Genomic DNA, 18736 nt, shown 5'->3' on the forward strand with positions numbered 1-18736 from the left:
TCTAGCTCTTCTACAGATGCATTTTACAGGAATAAAACGGGCCGTGCCATTTTTTTTTCTTTAGGGGGATGCTACTGTATGAATATAATATAGATCTGAGCAAAATTTTAAATATATGTATATTAGAAAATTGTTCAACATCCTATTCTAAATGTAGTCATTAAAAGTGGAATACCTCTTTAACTGTCAGTCACAAGTAGGTCTGCCCACTGGACTAATAAGCTGCAAGTTGAGAGAGATCTAATGGAATAATATAGTTATTCCAAACCCTTTGCCATAAAATGATTTATCAAACTGCTTGGCTCCTCCTGCTCTATAGCATGCTGCACGCATACCATAAAAGGTTCCCTTTAAGTTCCCGCTAACTACAATCTGCATCTGCTGATGCAAAGTCCACTTCATAAACATCTACATAAAATCCAGGGTTACACCTAGTGCAATCGGCAGAAGTGGAGAGAACAAAGTTCAGGATTCTTACACTAAATAGATAAATTCATACATAATGGTCGAAATATGCCATGGCAAAACAACAAATTGGCCCAATATAGCATCACCAAGTGAAGGATGGTAGATTTCTAGATATGCAAATAAAATATAGTAATGCTAGCTTTAAAAAGGTCACCACAATCTGCAGGCAGCATGTTATAGAGCAGGAGAAGCTGAGCAGATTGATATGTAGTTTGACAGCTGTCTATATACACAGAGAATGCAATCAGTCACTGATAACACCTCCCCCCGTGTACTGAGGTGAGTTAGAAAAAGCTGAGATATAAATTTATAAAATTACAAGTTTTACTGAATCTTTTCCCATAAAACTACATGTACAATCTGCTCAGCTCCTCTATAACATGCTGCCTGCAGATTACACTGCATTTCGTGGTGACAGGTTCCCTTTAAAATCCATTTACATGGGTAGATTTCCTGCCCTTAAAAAGCATCAATCCAGCACATTTCTGTATTGGTATAGTAAAGGGTCACTGAGTTTTCGAAAAAACTTTTGATGTCATAGACATACGGAAAGTCTGAGTGTTACCCCCTGCCGATCGCACTCTCTCTCCTCAGTGCAGGAAATGGATCCATAGAAGTCTCAATTCTGTCCTCTGCAGCCAGGAGAGTGCCCTATGTGACCACATCTACTCGTTCTAGCAATCGGTGGGGGTTTCAACACTCAGACCCCCACCAATCAAAACTTTTGATACGTCTCTAGAACACATCAAATGTTTCTAAAGAAAACTCAGTGGCCCTTTAAGGCTCCAGTAAACAAAGCAATCTGCATGCATGCAAAGCGTATGGGTTAAAATGATTGTTAATATAATCAGTCGTCTCCGGTTAGTTTGCATTTGTCAGCAGCCCGTGTGTGATATCCTGCCAAAAAACAATGACTTTTCTGCTCAAACAAAAGATGCCATCAACAAACCGCACTTTCTAATTTCTCAGCTGCCTGGCAGGGTCTTTACATGCGGCAATGATCAGGAACGGACCGTCATAGGAATGTCTGTTCACCCAATAAACTTCATGATGGGATACATTATTGGGCTAATTATTGTGTGATGCCCTATATGGGTGATGGGTCAGATGCCCTAATGGGTCAGTGTTCTTCTTTATTAGTTCAATATAAAACACCTTTTTTTGGTGCTGATTTTGGAGCATTTTCCACATTGTCAAAAAATGACTCCAAATAGCCTCCCATTCATTTCCACATTGGAAAATAGATGCAGCACGTCCTATCTTGGCGCAGAATCCATGCTGTATCTCCCACTGAAATAAATGTGAAGCAGCCAAAAACTGCACTGTACGCTGCGTATGCGTTTGCCGAAAATGCTCTTTTGAAATTAAAGGGGTTTTCGGACATTTAAATACTGATGACCTATCCTCAGGATGGGTCATCAGTATCTGATCAGTGAGGGTCCGGCATCCTGGACCCCCGCTGATCTGCTGTTTGATAAGGCACCATGGCCTTCTCTCTGCTTTTCCTAGGCCAGTGGCCCAGGAGCAGCTCAGCCAGGAGACGTATTGTCAAAATGCATTGTGTGAACGTACCCTAAGAAGTTGTCCCATGAAGACAACTTATCCCCTATGAAAAGTGTCTGACCGGTGGAGGTCTGATCAATGGGGGCCCATCTCTCCTGTATAAATAGGCGGTCACGCACCCACCGCTGCTCCATGCAGCTCCATGGAGCTTCCGGAGATAGTTGAGTGCTTGTACTCTGCACACACTTGTTTCTGCGACTCCATTCAAATGGAAAGCACGGGCCCACATTCTCATGACTGACAGGGGCCCCAGTGGCTAGACCCTGGCCGATCAGACACTTACCCCCTTTCTTAATGAGGCAACCATTTTAATTTAAAGAAACCATACAACATTATATCAAATCCTCACTAGCCTGCAAGTTATTCTGAACACTCTATTTTCAAGAATTCTCCACTTACAGAATGTATCTATCCATTCCCTCTGATATCCACCTCCCACACCGTTAGTGGAACGTGGAAAAGCTGACTAAAACTTCTGCTCTGGCGCCCTGACATTTTTATACTAAAGACATCCTCAGTGTATCTTCGCCTCCATTGTTTCTGTAAGCCCGACCATCTTGGGAAAGAAAGCAGGAAATGGTTTAACTAAACCACGTGAAAAAACAAACCGAACATTTCAAAACAGCATTTATTAATTAACCACAACCAAAAATATCCTACAAGCCCCGCAGCCAGAAACTTTCATTCCCGTGACCTGCATGTAGCCTTCTCTTCAATGAGTTTAGACTGAAAATGAAGAAATGTATGCCAAGGGTGAGCAGTCTGACTTGTAAACTAAAAAGATGACCAAAAACAATAAAGTAAAATAAAAAGCAAGCAGTCCAGAAAATTGCCGCATACGCTTTTGAGTTCTTTTTGGCTCCTTAAGTATCTATTACTGGAAAGAGTTTAATTAAATATCATTTTTGTGCCTGTGTAGTCTGGACTGACCCCTTACAACGCAGTTACTAAGCAGTTAGGCCTAAACTTCTGCAGCACCTTCACATGATAAAAGACCAAAAGCTAATGACTATATACTGCAAGTTCATTTGCTTATAGGGTTTCCAGATATTTAGGTAAAATAGTTTTATACCTTAGGCTAGTTGCACAATAGCGTTATATAATCTTTCGGCAGGCTGTTCCAGCAGAGGACTGGATCGGGAAGGACTCCAAATCCAGAACTCCGGCAGACTGCTGAGAAATTTTAACGCTAGTGTTCAACCAGCCTTAGACTAGTTTCACACTAGCGTTAGGCCTCTCCAGCAGGCTGTTTCGGAGAAGCCCTGGGTCTGGCACTAATGGACGCTACCTGACACTCACCGGCCCTATTCGCTATAACGGGGAGCGGCAGAGATCCGGCCCGCAACCCGGCACACATGCTGAGAAGCGGTCAGACCACAGGCAGCGGTATTTGTCCAACAAATTACCGGCATGTATGCCGGGTTGCAGCCAGATCTTTGCTAGTCCCCATTATAGTGAATGGGGCCGGATGGTGATGCGGTTGCACACAGCAATGCCAAAATGAACAGAGATACAGCAGGCTGTTCCCCAAGGTTAGTGTTTTAGCAGTCAGGCATGTTTAAAGGGAGTCTGTATTCTCCCAAATCTGTTTCAAACTAAGCACACCGCCATGTATGGTAGGTGCCCCAAAACATAACCATACACTTCTTGTGAGAGTGCGACCCTCTAATCCTGAGAAAAACGTAATTTTATTTGTATGCAAATAAGGTTTCCAATGCACCATTGGCAGGATGGCTCTGTTTACAGCTGTCCAGCATCTCCCAATCGTATATGACTGTCCCGGAGACTTCAGAAACAGAAGCTAGAAATTTAGTTGCACCAAACCGAGGAGTCCCACCCGTAAAAATGAAAAGAAGCATAAAAAGCAAAAATAAAAAGAAGAATTACTCAGGATTACAGGACATATTTTCACAAGAAAAGTAATTGTACTTGGGCTACTTTCACACGAGTGTTTCTGCTGGATCTGGCAGGGTTCAGCAAGAACGCTTCTGTTACTGATAATACAACCAGAGGTCGCACTACGTTTTTTCCAGAAGAGTAAAAATACTCCTCTGACCATTTTTGAGGAGTATTTTTACCTGAGGAGGAGTACAAAAGCTGCAGTAATACAAATACATAATACGTAGTCCTGCACTTGCCCACATCTGTGTTTGAGGCTGCGTTTGGAGCCTCTGTTGGAGATTCTGTCAAAAGACCAGACAAAAAAGCCTCATATGCAGTACTTTTTTGTCTGGTAAAAAGACAGATTCCAAACAGAAACTGAACGGATCCCATCATATTCAGCGGAGTCTGTTCAGCTTCTTCGCGGTCAGTCAGGCTGGGCTCAAATCACATTTTTGTCATACATTTAATGTACACAAAAAACATATATATGTTATCAGACGCCTCAGACAGATGCCATACTGTTGCATCCGTCACCACAGAGTTCCATTGTAAAAAAAATAAAAATGTATACGTTAGCCTCCAATTCCTGCTGAACCTTGCAGGATGGAAAAATGTGGTACACAAAACTTGTGAGTTCTGCAAAAAAAAAGTATACATTTTTTTTTTTTACAATGGTGACGGATGCCACAGTATAGTATCTGTCTGAGGCGTCCGTTAATGTTTATGGTTTTTGTGTATGTTGAAAGAATGACAAAAACCCACCCTTACGTGTCCGATCCAGCACTTCTGTTATTTTTGTTGCTCTGCGCATCTAACAGAGCAGAACAACAGAAATAAATAGTGGTGGTGTGAATGTGGCCTAAGAGGTGGGTATTTATGCAGGGGACCATTACTAAATACCATCAGGCAATTATAGCCAAGTGATAAAGTCCAGTCCAATATAGCGGAATTAACCCTGTACTTTATCAGTTGGCTATAATAGCCTGCCTGCATTCACTACACAGTGCACTACATACACTACACTGCATGCATCAGTGTGTGATGTATGTAGTGCAGTTTGTGATGTATACATGTGTTGTCACCTTGATGTCCGGGGCTACTTGTCACCTCTGAGGAGTCCTCTTAAGCTCCTTCACCGCCATGTTTCCCGGGGTCCTTGTGCAGCCCTCCCCGCTCTCCTTACTGTAGAAACTCCCGGGAGCCGGACCCTCCTCCTCTCAGCTCCCGCCGGCTTCCCCTGCTGCAGAGCGCTGTATTGCTCTGGCGCCAGCCCAAAACCATCCAATAGTAAAGCTCCTTACTGTATGGAGCTTTGCTATTGGTGATTTCAGGCACAGGCAGCGCAGCTGTCTGTAGGTAACAGTTTCGACAGCAGACTGGTGGCTTAGAAAATTATGATAAGCTGCAAGATGATTTGATTACGCTTAAAAGGGGTTGTCCGATTTCAAAACTGAACCCAGACATATCCCCTTCTTCCCCCTACTAAGCTCCTTGGCGTGCGCTGTATCGGGCAGGGCAAAGGCTTTTTTGTTTACAATTTTACACTGCTAGGCGGAGGCTTCTGCCTAGCAGTGTTCCCAGTGATGTTATCGGCACAAATAGGCGGGCTCTAGCGCCGCCCTAGCCATTTTACAGGCCTAGCCCGCCCATTAGTGCCGGTGACATCACCAGACTCACTGCTAGTCGGAAGCCTCCACCTAGCTTACCCATGGAGAGCCCGGTAGGTCACCGGATCTCCAAAAAAAGCCCTTGCCCTGTGCAATTCAGCGCAGGGCAAGGGAGAGCATCAGAGCATGATCCACTGTCGTAATAAGGTTGGGAATCATTGACTTAGGCACTGCCAAACAATAAGCATTTTATGGAAAGGACTGTGATGCAATAAGAAGTTAACCTCCTGTGTTCCCTTTCACATATACAAAGGTGCGGGCTAAGAATTCATACCTTCTGAGCTGCATAATCCTGAGAGGAAAAACTACTCCTCCTTTCTTCATTTGGTTTCTCAGATTTCAGATCCAGTCTTGAAGGGGAATTAAAGAATCTGTTAAAAAGTCAAAATAGAAAATTAGAAGAAAAAAAAAGTTATATTTAATACATTATCACAGTAGTGGCGAACCTATGGCATGGGTGCCAGAGGTGGCACTCAGAGTCCTCTCTGTGGGCACCTGCACCCTGGAAAAAGCCTAGTACTAATATGCCTTAGACTTTTCTTGCCACTCATCAGCGCAGGACACACTATGAACAGCACAAGCAGCGCACTGAATGCAGGCAGGCTATTATAGTACATGGAGGATATACTATATTGGACTGTAGTATTTAAGCGATTACAGCTAAATGATAAGGTACACGGAAGATATACTATATTGGACTGTAGTTAGAGATGAGCGAATCGAATCCCACGAAGTGGAATTTGATCTGAATTTCAGGATAAATTTGATTCGCCTGAAAGCAGAATTTCCTCGTGCTTCGTGTAAGCGAATTGATTTAACCTGAAATATTATTTTTAAAAAAACTAAAAAATTCATTCTAACCTCCTCCATTTGCTCGTGATGGGCTGCCAGCCGCCATCTTGATTGAAGATCTCGGCCGAAATCCCATAATCACGCAGGCCGACGTGGTGACGTCATACGTCACGTCAGCCTGCGTGCTTACGTAATCTCGCGCCACGCGAGATTTCGCGCCAGATCTTCAAGCAAGATGGCGGCAGCCGGCCAGTCGAGAGCAAATGGACGCGGTAAGTTTGCTAAAAAAAAGTTTTTATGTTAATTTCACACTGTTTTTACACTCAGATGCCGTGATCATGTATGAACGCGGCATCTGAGCGGTACAATGATGGGGGGGCGGCGCTATCGCTGCTCCCTGTCATTGCACCCACTACTTACAAAAAAAATGCACTTCGTGACAAAGTAATTCATCACGAAGCAAATCAGTTGAATCGAACTTTTGAAAAATTCATTCATCTCTAACTGTAGTATTCAGGTTAAAATGCCTTGTTGGCACTCTGCGATAAATAAGTGGGTTTTGGGTTGCAGTTTGGGCACTCTGTCTCAAAAAGGTGTCTCATCACTGCATTATCACTTTAAAAAACAACTATTTTGTTCATTCCTTTTGCTTTTTACTCCCCGCCTTCCAAGGGCAATGACTTTTTTTATTTTCTGCTTGTATTTTGTGGGGTCCAAGTTTATAAAAAAAATAATGGTAAACAGCATGGGAAGGTGTTAAAATAATTTAAAAAAAAAAAGTTATACTCCCCATTCCAAAGCCTCTCCACTCCAGCACCACTGCTAATTCCACAGCTATGCTTCGTTTACATGAGTGACGTACTCGTACCTGCATAATGCGTGTGACTACTGCAGGCAATGACTGGCCTCAGAGGTCTTGTGCCATATACTTCTGGGGCCACTGATTTGCCGCAGCGGTCACATGCGGTATACAGGATGTCATTGCTGCAGCCAAGAACATGACATCATGGCTGCAACAGTGGGGAGAATCTGAGACAATCTCAGAGACCTAGCTAATTTAGGTGATATGAAGACAATTTAACCACCTGCCATGTCAGAGGTTAGAATTTTCCAGCTCTCATGACTTCTGCAAGTAATTGTCAAGTAAATATCTTTTCTTATAACTCAACGTTGTGCCAGTCCTGTTACTCCTCCTAGAAATCTATAAATAAATTGACAACTGGGTTTTCCAGATGAGATGAGGGCATGTATCTGAACTGTCCAATCAATGCTGCCAGTTCAAGACCACGAGGGAAAGCACCCCTCTGACGAGGGGAATTGTAAGACCCAGTTGACATTTTATTCATCAGTTTCTAGAAGGAAAAACAGAGGAACGGTACAACAGAAAGTTATAGGAAAAAATGTTCAAGAATAGTTATTTTGTGTGCAATACAAAAATTTTAAAAATTTTCAACTCATAACCAATCAATCACACAGCTCGACTGACGACATCTGCGATGCGTTTGCGTATTATTACTCCAAGTTTTATACCACACAAGTGTACTCACCAGCAGACTCATGGGACCTGCTGTCGTCCACTGAAATGCCTAAATTCAGTCTTGGGGAGCAGGATATGCTTTCTGGTCCTACCACTGAATGGAAGATTGTCCATGTCATAGTCTCTCCCCATAATAACAAGACGCTGTGCCCGGATGGGCTGTCAGCAGAATATTAATATATTCAAATTTACTGAATTCCATCCATCAGTGTGGATCCTTTGCAGAGGGGGTTTCATGAAGCACAGACCAAAGATAGACCCAATGGCTATTGGGGCACATCACCCAATCTCCTTATAAAATTCTGAAAAGGATCCTCAAAGATAGACTTCAAAATCTTCTCTTTAAATTGTTGAAAATCTCCCAATTAGGCTTTGTGATAGGAAGACACTGAACCAGAGGGGTATGCACAGCTGTAGCAGCAACGGTACAAGGACGCCAATCTAATTTTCCCAGTCTACTTTTAAGAAGGCTTTCAACTCCCTACGAATCATGATTTGGAAATTGTAGGGATCATTTTTGGCAATTCCTCCACTTAACGAGGTTGTGGCAAGTATAAAAGTTACATCCTGTCCACAGGATAGGGGATAAATAACTGATCGTGGGGGTCCGACTGCTGTTATGTCATTTCTATACTATTTCTATGAAAAAATTATGGGTGTTACCAGTTGGGGTCATGTCCAGTCCCTGCACAGTCTGACACTGGTAGGAATAACCGAGTCCTAAGATAAATGACATTTCATGTGGAATACAATCATTTGCTAAAACAGAGATGTCAGGACAGGCGACAGCTTCTCTTTTAGAATTTATTATTTTTTATGTTTTAAGCGTCAGCTGTACTTCAGCATTACATTTACATTATATTATATAGAGGTAATGCTGGGAAAGATCAGATTTTCCCCATCAATGTTAGTATGCTTATTTCATCAGTCATTCTGTGTATGTTATTTGGGATCATGTAACTTTCTTTCCCATGTATGTGTCGCTATTCCTGTTCATTATTCTACGTATCGTATGTATGACTCCACTAGAAAAACAGAATTAAAAAATTGGAACTGATAAGGCACATCCTGCCTTCAGTGGTAAATGGGTAAAAATGTGCTGACTTCAATTTTTGTCTAAACAGGATATGTCCCCACTGCTGACACGTCTAAGTAAATACTCCATGAAATAACAATGCCGGAGAAGGTTTTCTTCTAACACAGTCTGACACTTGCAGAACTGATTAGACAATATCATACGGAATAAGGATATTCCTTACCCCAACTGGTAATACAGAGTTGTTAATCTATTCCATATGGAGGAATAACAGAGGGACAATACAATTCACCATTATAAGAAAAGATGTTACGACATTGAAAATGCAATTTACTAAGGCTACTTTCACACTAGCGTTTTTTGTGGATCCGTCATGGATCTGCAAAAAAACTTCCGTTCCAATAATACAACCGCATGCATCCGTCATGAATGGATTCCATTGTATTATGTCTTCTATAGCCATGACGGATCCGTGATGAACACCACTGAAAGTCAATGGGGGACGGATCAGTTTTCTATTGTGTCAGAGAAAACGGATCCGTCCCCACTGACTTACATTGTGTGTCAGGACGGGTCCGTCTTGCTCCACACCACATCGCGGACAGAAAAACGCTGCTTGCAGCGTTATTCTGTCCGCGATGGGAGCGCAACCAAACAGAACGGATTGCATTTTGGAGCATTCCGTTTCGTTCAGTTCAGTTCTGTCCCCATTGACAATGAAAGGGGACAAAACTGGAGCGTTTTCATCCGCTATTGAGATCCTATGACGGATCTCAATAGCGGAATTGAAAACGCTAATGTGAAAGTTTACAAATTAATTCTTACATTTTTCTTTTTTTTCAGCTATTGACACGTGAAGCTGTGGCTAGCTATACATTCACTTGTATACACATACAAGTGGTATCACAAGGCAGCCTTGTAACTTTGCCACAATATCAGTGACTGATATAAAAATGAAAATCAGATATTATATAGTATATGGCAACCTCTTTCTAACAAAGCTAGAACCAGCCCTATACCTCACATGGATCCAGAGATCTCCCCATTTATTGTTCCAATTGTTCTGCCAGATTTATCTAAAAGGTGTCTACTCAGGGGGTCATGTCCTTTCTACTGCAGCTCAGGGGACGTGTCCTTTCTGATGTAACTCTCTCTCTCTATAACTGCCACAGCTTCTAGCAGGCGATATGGCTGTGGTGATTGAAGAGTTAAATTGAGCATGTGCAACCACCTCAGTGAGGTGGACAGAGAACCAGGGAAAAGAACAAACAGCTGGCACTATACAAATACATTTTATAGAATAACTCAGCAGTTATACTAAATCTTTAATTATATGCAATTACAAAAGTATTCAGATCCAGGTGCTGTTTAAAAAAACTTTAAATATTATTTATGGCACAACCCCTTTTGTAGACTTACCTTTTTGCAAAATCTGTAGTCACAGTCGGAGATGGCGATGTTGCCCATTCTGTAGCTGACTTTGTGTCCTTATCAGGGACATGGCTTCTAAGTTTTCTCTCAATGTTGGCAGTACTTTTGTTGTCTGTGTTTAAAGGCACATCTGCTTCCTCAGAGGAACCGGTATTGGCACTATAAAGACTAAGGCGCCTTTTTATAACTCCAGGGACAACTCCACTTTCATCAGACTTCTTTACTTCACTAGAGGAACCATCATATGAATCAGGGAGAAACTTTGAAGACTGGTTGTTGATATTTGTTGACATCTTCATAACATTTTCACCAACATCAGCTATTTCTTGTTGCTTGTTAGATGGCACTTCCTTGGTTTTGTCTTTATCGATGCGTGTAGAATATGCATGTCTTAAGGAAATTCCACTTACACCTGTTCTAGTGTCACTGGAGATGTTTTTATCACCAGCCTGATCCCCTTCCTTGGCGCCTAGACTAGACTGTTCGTCCATGCTGCTGTTGGTTAGCGAATTTTTCCTAAAAGGTCTATTTTCCTTAGTTTCTTCAGAGGGATTTTCATTTTTGTTTCCATTGACTCTGCTTTCAAACAATGAGGTAAGATCTTCAGAAAGAGGTCTTCTGTTCCATTTTCTTGGTTCGTCGGCTACTTTTTGGTCACTTACGGGCTCATTTGATCCTAGAAACACAGCAGATACTGGACGCCGTTTTTGCCTTAACTGATCTCTAACTGTTAAGCTATCAATGTTTTCAGGTTTAGTGTTTTCTACACTTTTATATCCAGGCTCTCTTGATTCATCCACACCTGAAAAGGTTCGTCTTGAGTAGACTGGGTAGACTGGTTCCTGTTGAGAAAGTTCAGGTTTTCTAGACATTATTGGGGGCTTAGAAGTGACTTTCATATCCTCAGTTTGTGCAGTAGGCTTAGATTCACCAATAGTGTTTGTTACTGGGTGCCAACCTGGGGTGGTCTGTCTCCTACCCACTGCTGTTGAAGAAAACAATTCTGACCTATTGTCTTGGTCTTCATCTGTGTTTGCTTGAGGGGATGATGTGAATATTCGACGACCTACTCTTTCACTTTCATTACTTTTTGTACTACCAGATAATGATATGCTGGTAGTGGCTTGAAATGGCACATCACTTTGTTGCTTCACATCTCCAGAGAAGGTGAAAGGCATTCCTGTTGACTTTCTGCTTTCTGGAAGTTTTTCTCTTGAAAAAGGCTTCGGCGAGGATCTTGGCCTTATTCCACTGTTAAACATGCTCACGGTTTTGGAAGGATTTGCTATGGTATCTTCAATAATTAGGGAGCTGGATATACCTGTATCAGTGGACTTATTGCTGGCATCTGAAAGAGGACTAACAAATGTCCTAGATGGTTTAGCATCATTTAAAATGTCACTCCGTGTGCTTCTGGTTGACAGTTCTACCTTGGTAGACATAGTGGACATCAGTTACTTAATTTGTAACATTTTCAAACCAGGGAAGAGATCCGTGAACGATGCTGAAAAATAAAAATAAAAATGAATTACAGACTTCATACTTCGTTATGTGACTGTTATGACTATCAAAGTATAACAGTCACACATTAATAACAAGGTACATAATCCAAATTAGTTAGATGGAATCACTGCAGATCTTGACATTAGGTAAAATCAACTTGATGAAACCAATATTCCCATAACTTCTATAAAGGAAGGTTATTTATACTAGAATAAGCCGATTACAAAAGTTGTGTACGTGCTGACACCCCTACTGATCAGATGCAATCTCCCGCAGTGCCCCCATAGGAGAAATGATGCACTGCATGAAGCTCATTGAAATCAAATTGTAATGCAAGACTAGGTTACGGTCATCTCTAAGCAGCCTTCCAGTAATCCATTGGAGATGCAGGAACTTTTCTTTATGTTATCACCCCCTTGACAATAACCAAAGACAATTACCTCTCATAACTGGTTCAGGACCCGACTAGAGGGACTGCCATACTGGACTTAGTATTAACCAAAAGACCTGACAGAACAACAGACGTGCAGGTTGGGGGACACCTGGGAAATATTGACTATAAAGTAATAACCTTCCAAGTGTTTCTACTGGGAAGAACAAAAATACCAAACTTCAAAAAAGCTAAAAATTTAGCCTACTAAGAGAGGCTATAGGCCTAACTAACTCGGACAAAGTCCTCAAAAATAAAAATACAGCCACAAAATGGGATATCTTTAAAAGCATCCTAAAATCTAGTTGTGAGAGGTACATACCGTATGAGAATAAAAGGTTAAGGAACAAAAAGAAACCAATGTGGATAAATAGAACTGTAAGGCCCCTTGCAGACGAGCGTGTCCGGATTAGGTCCGGATGTGTCCCGGGGCATTGCGGCAAACCCGCGCGAGTAGGAATGCAATTGCAGTCAGTTTTGACTGCGATTGCATTCCGATTTCAGTTTTTATCGCGCGGGTGCAATGTGCTTTGCACGCGCGTGATAAAAAACTGACTGTGGTACCCAGACCCGAACTTTTTCACAGAAGTTCAGGTTTGGGTTAGTTGTAGTGTAGATTGTATTATTTCCCCTTATAACATGGTTATAAGGGAAAATAATAGCATTCCGAATACAGAATGCATAGTACAATAGGGCTGGAGGGGTTAAAAAAAAACAAAAAACATAATTTAACTCACCTTAATCCACTTGTTCGCGCAGCCGGCATCTCTTCTGTCTTGTTGTGTGAGGAATAGGACCTTTGATGACGTCACTATGCTCATCACATGGTCCATCACATGATCCATTACTATGGTGATGGAACATGTGACAGAGCATGTGATGAATGTAGTGACGTCATCAAAGGTCCTATTCTTCAAGAAAGAAGACAAGGGAGATGCCGGCTGCGCGAACAAGTGGATTAAGGTGAGTTAAAAAAAAAAATTTATCCCCTCCAGCCCTATTGTACTATGCATTCTGTATTCGGAATGCTATTATTTTCCCTTATAACCCTGTTATAAGGGAAAATAATAATGATCGTGTCCCCATCCCAATCGTCACCTAGCAACCGTGCGTGAAAATCGCACTGCATCCGCACTTGCTTGCGGATGCTTGCGATTTTCACGCAACCCCATTCATTTCTATGGGGCCTGCGTTGCGTGAAAAATGCACAAAGAGGAGCATGCTGCGATTTTCACGCAACGCACAAGTGATGCGTGAAAATCACCGCTCATGTGCACAGCCCCATATAAATGAATGGGTCCGGATTCAGTGCGGGTGCAATGCGTTCACCTCACGCATTGCACCCGCGCGGAAATCTAGCCCGTGTGAAAGGGGCCTAAAGAAAGCAATAAATGACAAAAAGAAAGCTTATAAATCACTAAAACAGGAGGGCAGTGCGGAAGCACTGAAAAACTATAAGGAAAAAAATAGAACATGTAAAAAACAAATAAAAGCGGCCAAACTAGAGAACGAGAGATTAATTGCCAAAGAGAGTAAAACTAACCCACTAAAATGTTCTTCAATTATATAAATGTTAAAAAGTATAAATCTGAAGGTGTCGGCCCTTTAAAGAGTAATGAAGGGGGAGTCGCAAAGAGCGACTAAGAGAAAGCAAAGCTGTTAAATATTTTTTTCTCCAATGTATTCACTGAGGAAAAGAAACTGTCAGATGAAATGCAGAATGTAAAAATAAATTCCCCATTAAAAGTGTCCTGTCTGACCCAGGAAGAAGTACATCAGCGACTTAAAAAGATTAAAATAGACAAATCGCCAGGACCGGATGGCATACACCCCCGTATCCTAAGGGAATTAAGTAATGTCATAGCCAGACCCTTATTTCTGATATTTGCAAACTCTATACTGACAGGGAATGTCCCACAGGATTGGCGCATAGCAAATGTGGTGCCAATATTCAAAAAGGGTCCAAAAACAGAGCCTGGAAACTATAGGCCGGTAAGTTTAACATCTGTTGTGGGTAAGGCCACTTTCATATCTGCGTTAGGTGCGGATCCATCTGGTATCTGCACAGACGGATCCGCACCTATAATGCAAACGATTGTATCCGTTCAGAACGGATCCGTTTGTACTATGAAGAACAAAGTCAAAACTGATCCGTCCTGACTTACATTGAAAGACAATGGGGGATGGATCCGTTTTCAATTGCACCATATTGTGTCAGTGACAATGGATCCGCTCCCATTGACTTACATTGTAAGTCAGGACGGATCCGTTTGGCTCCGCATCGCCAGACGGACACCAAAACGCTGAAAGCAGCGCTTTGGTGTCCGCATCCAGAGCGGAATGGAGGCGGAACGGAGCCAAACTGATGCATTCTGAACGGATCCTTATCCATTCAGAATGCATTGGGGCTGAACTGATCCGTTTTGAACAGTTTGTGAGATCCCTGAAAAGGATCTCACAAACGGAATTCAAAACGCCAGTGTGAAAGTAGCCTAAACTGTTTGAAGGTTTTCTAAGAGATGCTATCTTAGAGCATCTCAACGGAAATAAGCAATAACGTCATACCAGCATCGCTTCATGAGGGATCGGTCATGCCAAACTGATTAATAGAAACTGATTAAATTAATCAATGGATGTCGTATATCTGGACTTCTCCAAAGCATTTGACACTGTACCACATAAAAGGTTAGTATATAAAATGAGAATGCTCGGACTGGGAGAAAACGTCTGTATGTGGGTAAGTAACTGGCTCAATGATAGAAAACAGAGGGTGGTTATTAACGGTACACATTCAGATTGGGTCACTGTCACTAGTGGAGTACCTCAGGCAGGGCCGGCGTCATAACCCGGCATCCCCGGGCAAGTGCCGGGGCCCAATGCTCCTGGGGGGGGCCCACTGAGCTGCTATGAGCACTTCCATCAATACAGATGGGAGCTCTCACTGCTGTCCTTTCACATACGCAGTACCCCTTTGGTGGGCCCTCTGAGCTGCAGAGACTCAGGACACGCCCCCTCTACACAGGACACGCCCCCTCTACACAGGACACGCCCCCTCTACACAAGACACACGCTGCCATGAGGAGACTGGAGAGAGACCGCACGGCTGGAGCTGGAGCAGAGAAGTGTGGAGACAGTCTGTGAGTGAGTCTGCACTGTGACTGTCTCTTCTCTGTGGGACAGAAGCAAAGGGGGGGACACTGCTGCTTCATTCTATTTAGTTGTGTTACTGTTTTATTAAGCTGATTGTCTCCATGACACCTGCCCCCCCCCCCCCCCATATCCTGTCCTATATCACCCTTATGGAGCCCCTGCTGTCTCCTTTCCTCCCTCATGTATCCAGAGCTCCTGTTTCACCCTCCTGTCTCCTATTGCTGCCCTGCACAGACCTCCTGCCACTACTTGTATGAATCCCCCTCAGAGCCCCTTCAACCTACTTGCTGTGTCCACCCCTCCTGTCCATCCAGGGCCCCGGGCCCCTGTCTCACTCCTCTGCCTCTCATTATGGTGGCATCTGAACCGCATTCACCATAAGGACCTTCTAACATCACAGGGTCATGTGACTGTGCCCCCCACCCCGTACTGTGCCCCTTTATACCCTGCATTGTGCCCTCTTACCACACTCTGTGCAGTGCCCATAGTCATTCCCTGTACTGTGCCCTCTTATACCCTTTTATCCGGTCACTGTATGGTGGTTTTATCCTTGTATGGCGGTGTTATCACTATATGGCGGTGTTATCACTATATGGCGGTGGTATCCAATAACTGGATGGCCATAACTGTATCCCTTTCTGCCCACACCACTTTTTTTAGACCTGGCATGAGCGGGAAAAGATACAGATTGCGGTGTTAAGGACCTTTGCGCCACATCTGTGTCAGAAATACGCCTAATATAGACGTATTTCTATATAATAAATGACCCCCTAATGGTATGATTATTCGGGGGGTAGGGCTAATATCTTTATATTATATAGATTCTAGTGTATTATACTGCGCCCTGTATTTCCCAGTAGAGAATGATCGTTGGGAAGCACAGTCCTCATCCCTGACCACCAGGACCAGGCAGCCCTCTGTCAGTACATGGCGGCCTCCCCTCTCCGCCATGCTGCTCCGCTGCGTACTGGTGCTTATTCTGACACTAGGGCTGGCTTCACATCACATTTTTGACATCCATTTAATGCATACTGAAAATGTATGCATTGACAGATGCCTCAGACTGATGCCGTACAGTGGCGTCCGTTCACCATACAGTTCCATGGTAAAAAAACATATACCTTAACGTATGCATTTTTTACTTGACTCTGCAGGATACAAAAACGTGGAGTGCTGCACATGTGTATACATCAAACCGATAGGAAAAACGTAATGTGAACACACATTGGGGGGGAGGGGGGCGTACTAAATTTCGCTGTGGGGCCCAGTCAGTTCTAGCTCCATCACTGCACATCTCCTTCTCTCCTCCAGGCCTGGCTCACTGCTGCAGCGGGCCGGAGGAGAGAAGGAGCGCAGGGAGCTGCGGTTAGTGAATGACAGGACCACCAGCTCCCCTGCAATGATAGGTATGTGAGGGGGCCACTGGGGGGTCATTCATCACACTGTGAGGGTCCCTTACACAGTATAATGACTCCCAGTGCCCCCCATTTAGTATAATGATCCCCATTGACCCTCCATTTAGCATAATGACCACCAGATCCCCCATTAAATATAATAACCCCTCGTGCCCCCTCCATACAGTATAACCCCCAGTGTGGGGGCGACTGGGGGTCATTATTCTGAATGGAGGGTCACTGTGGGGTCATTATACTGTGAGGGCCCTTTACATAGTATAATGACCCCCAGTGTCCCCCATTTAGTAATGATCACCAATGACCCTCCATTCAGTATAAATACCCCCAGAGCCCCCTCCATACAGTATTCCCCCAGTGTGGGGGCTACTGGGGGTCATTATTCTAAATGGGGGCGACTGGGGGTTATTATTCTGAATGCAGGGCCACAGGTGGTCATTATACAGTGGGGGGGAATTGGGGGTTCATTATACTGTGTGAAGGGCCACTAGTAGTCATTATACTGTATAGGGGCCACTGGGGGTCATGTCAACGTAAAAAAATGCCTCATGGGGGCCCACTGGGATTTATCGCCCAAGGGCCCACATGAACCTGGAGCCGGCCCTGACCTCAGGGGTCAGTATTAGGCCCTATTCTCTTCAATATATTTATTAATGATCTTGTAGAAGGCTTGCACAGTAAAATATAAATTTTCGCAGATGACACTAAACTGTGTAAAATAATTAACACTGAAGAGGACAGTATACTACTACAGAGGGATCTGGATAGACTGGAGGCTTGGGCAGATAAGTGGCAGATGAGGTTTAACACTGATAAATGTAAAGTTATGCACATGGGAAGGAATAATGCAAGTCACCCGTACATACTAAATGATAAAACACTCGGTAACACTGACATGGAAAAGGATCTAGGAATTTTAATAAACAGCAAACTAAGCTGCAAAAACCAGTGTCAGGCAGCTGCTGCCAAGGCCAATAAGACAATGGGTTGCATCAAAAAGGGGCATAGATGCCCGTGATGAGAACATAGTCCTACCACTTTACAAATCACTAGTCAGACCACACATGGAGTACTGTGTACATTTCTGGGCTCCTGTGAACAAGGCAGACATAGCAGAGCTGGAGAGGGTCCAGAGGAGGGCAACTAAAGTAATAACTGGAATGGGGCAACTACAAACCGGATTCCAAAAAAGTTGGGACACTAAACATATTGTGAATAAAAACTGAATGCAATGATGTGGAGATGGCAAATGTCAATATTTTATTTGTAATAGAACGTAGATGACAGATCAAACGTTTAATAAGAGTAAATGTATCATTTTAAAGGAAAAATACATTGATTCCAATTTTCACGGTGTCAACAAATCCCAAAAAAGTTGGGACAAGTAGCAATAAGAGGCTGGAAAAAGTAAATTTGAACATAACGAAGAGCTGGAAGACCAATTAACACTAATTATGTCAATTGGCAACATGATTGGGTATAAAAAGAGCTTCTCAGAGTGGCAGTGTCTCTCAGAAGCCAAGATGGGTAGAGGATCACCAATTCCCACAATGTTGCGCAGAAAGATAGTGGAGCAATATCAGAAAGGTGTTACCCAGCGAAAAATTGCAAAGACTTTGCATCCATCATCATCAACTGTGCATAACATTATCCGAAGATTCAGAGAATCTGGAACAATCTCTGTGCGTAAGGGTCAAGGCCGTAAAACCATACTGGATGCCCATGATCGCCGGGCCCTTAAACGACACTGCACCACAAACAGGAATGCTACTGTAAAGGAAATCACAGAATGGGCTCAGGAATACTTCCAGAAACCATTGTCAGTGAACACAATCCACCGTGCGATCCGCCGTTGCCAGCTGA

General features: G+C 43.2%; 1 protein-coding gene across 2 annotated transcripts in view; it reads right to left on the minus strand.

Moving 5' to 3' along the window:
• KIAA1671 (KIAA1671 ortholog) overlaps nt 1–18736 on the minus strand; it is a 183304-nt gene that overhangs the window by 116733 nt on the left and 47835 nt on the right. For both annotated transcript variants that reach the window (XM_040416571.1, XM_040416572.1), the window contains exons 2-3: nt 10367–11882; nt 5857–5953 (exon numbers count right to left, since the gene is read on the minus strand). In XM_040416571.1, coding sequence (XP_040272505.1) covers nt 5857–5953; nt 10367–11829 — 1560 coding nt within the window. In that variant the 5' untranslated portion in view covers nt 11830–11882. The remainder of the gene's footprint in view (nt 1–5856; nt 5954–10366; nt 11883–18736) is intronic.

The sequence above is a fragment of the Bufo bufo genome, chromosome 2 (assembly GCF_905171765.1).
Source record: "Bufo bufo chromosome 2, aBufBuf1.1, whole genome shotgun sequence".
Classification (NCBI taxonomy): domain Eukaryota; kingdom Metazoa; phylum Chordata; class Amphibia; order Anura; family Bufonidae; genus Bufo; species Bufo bufo.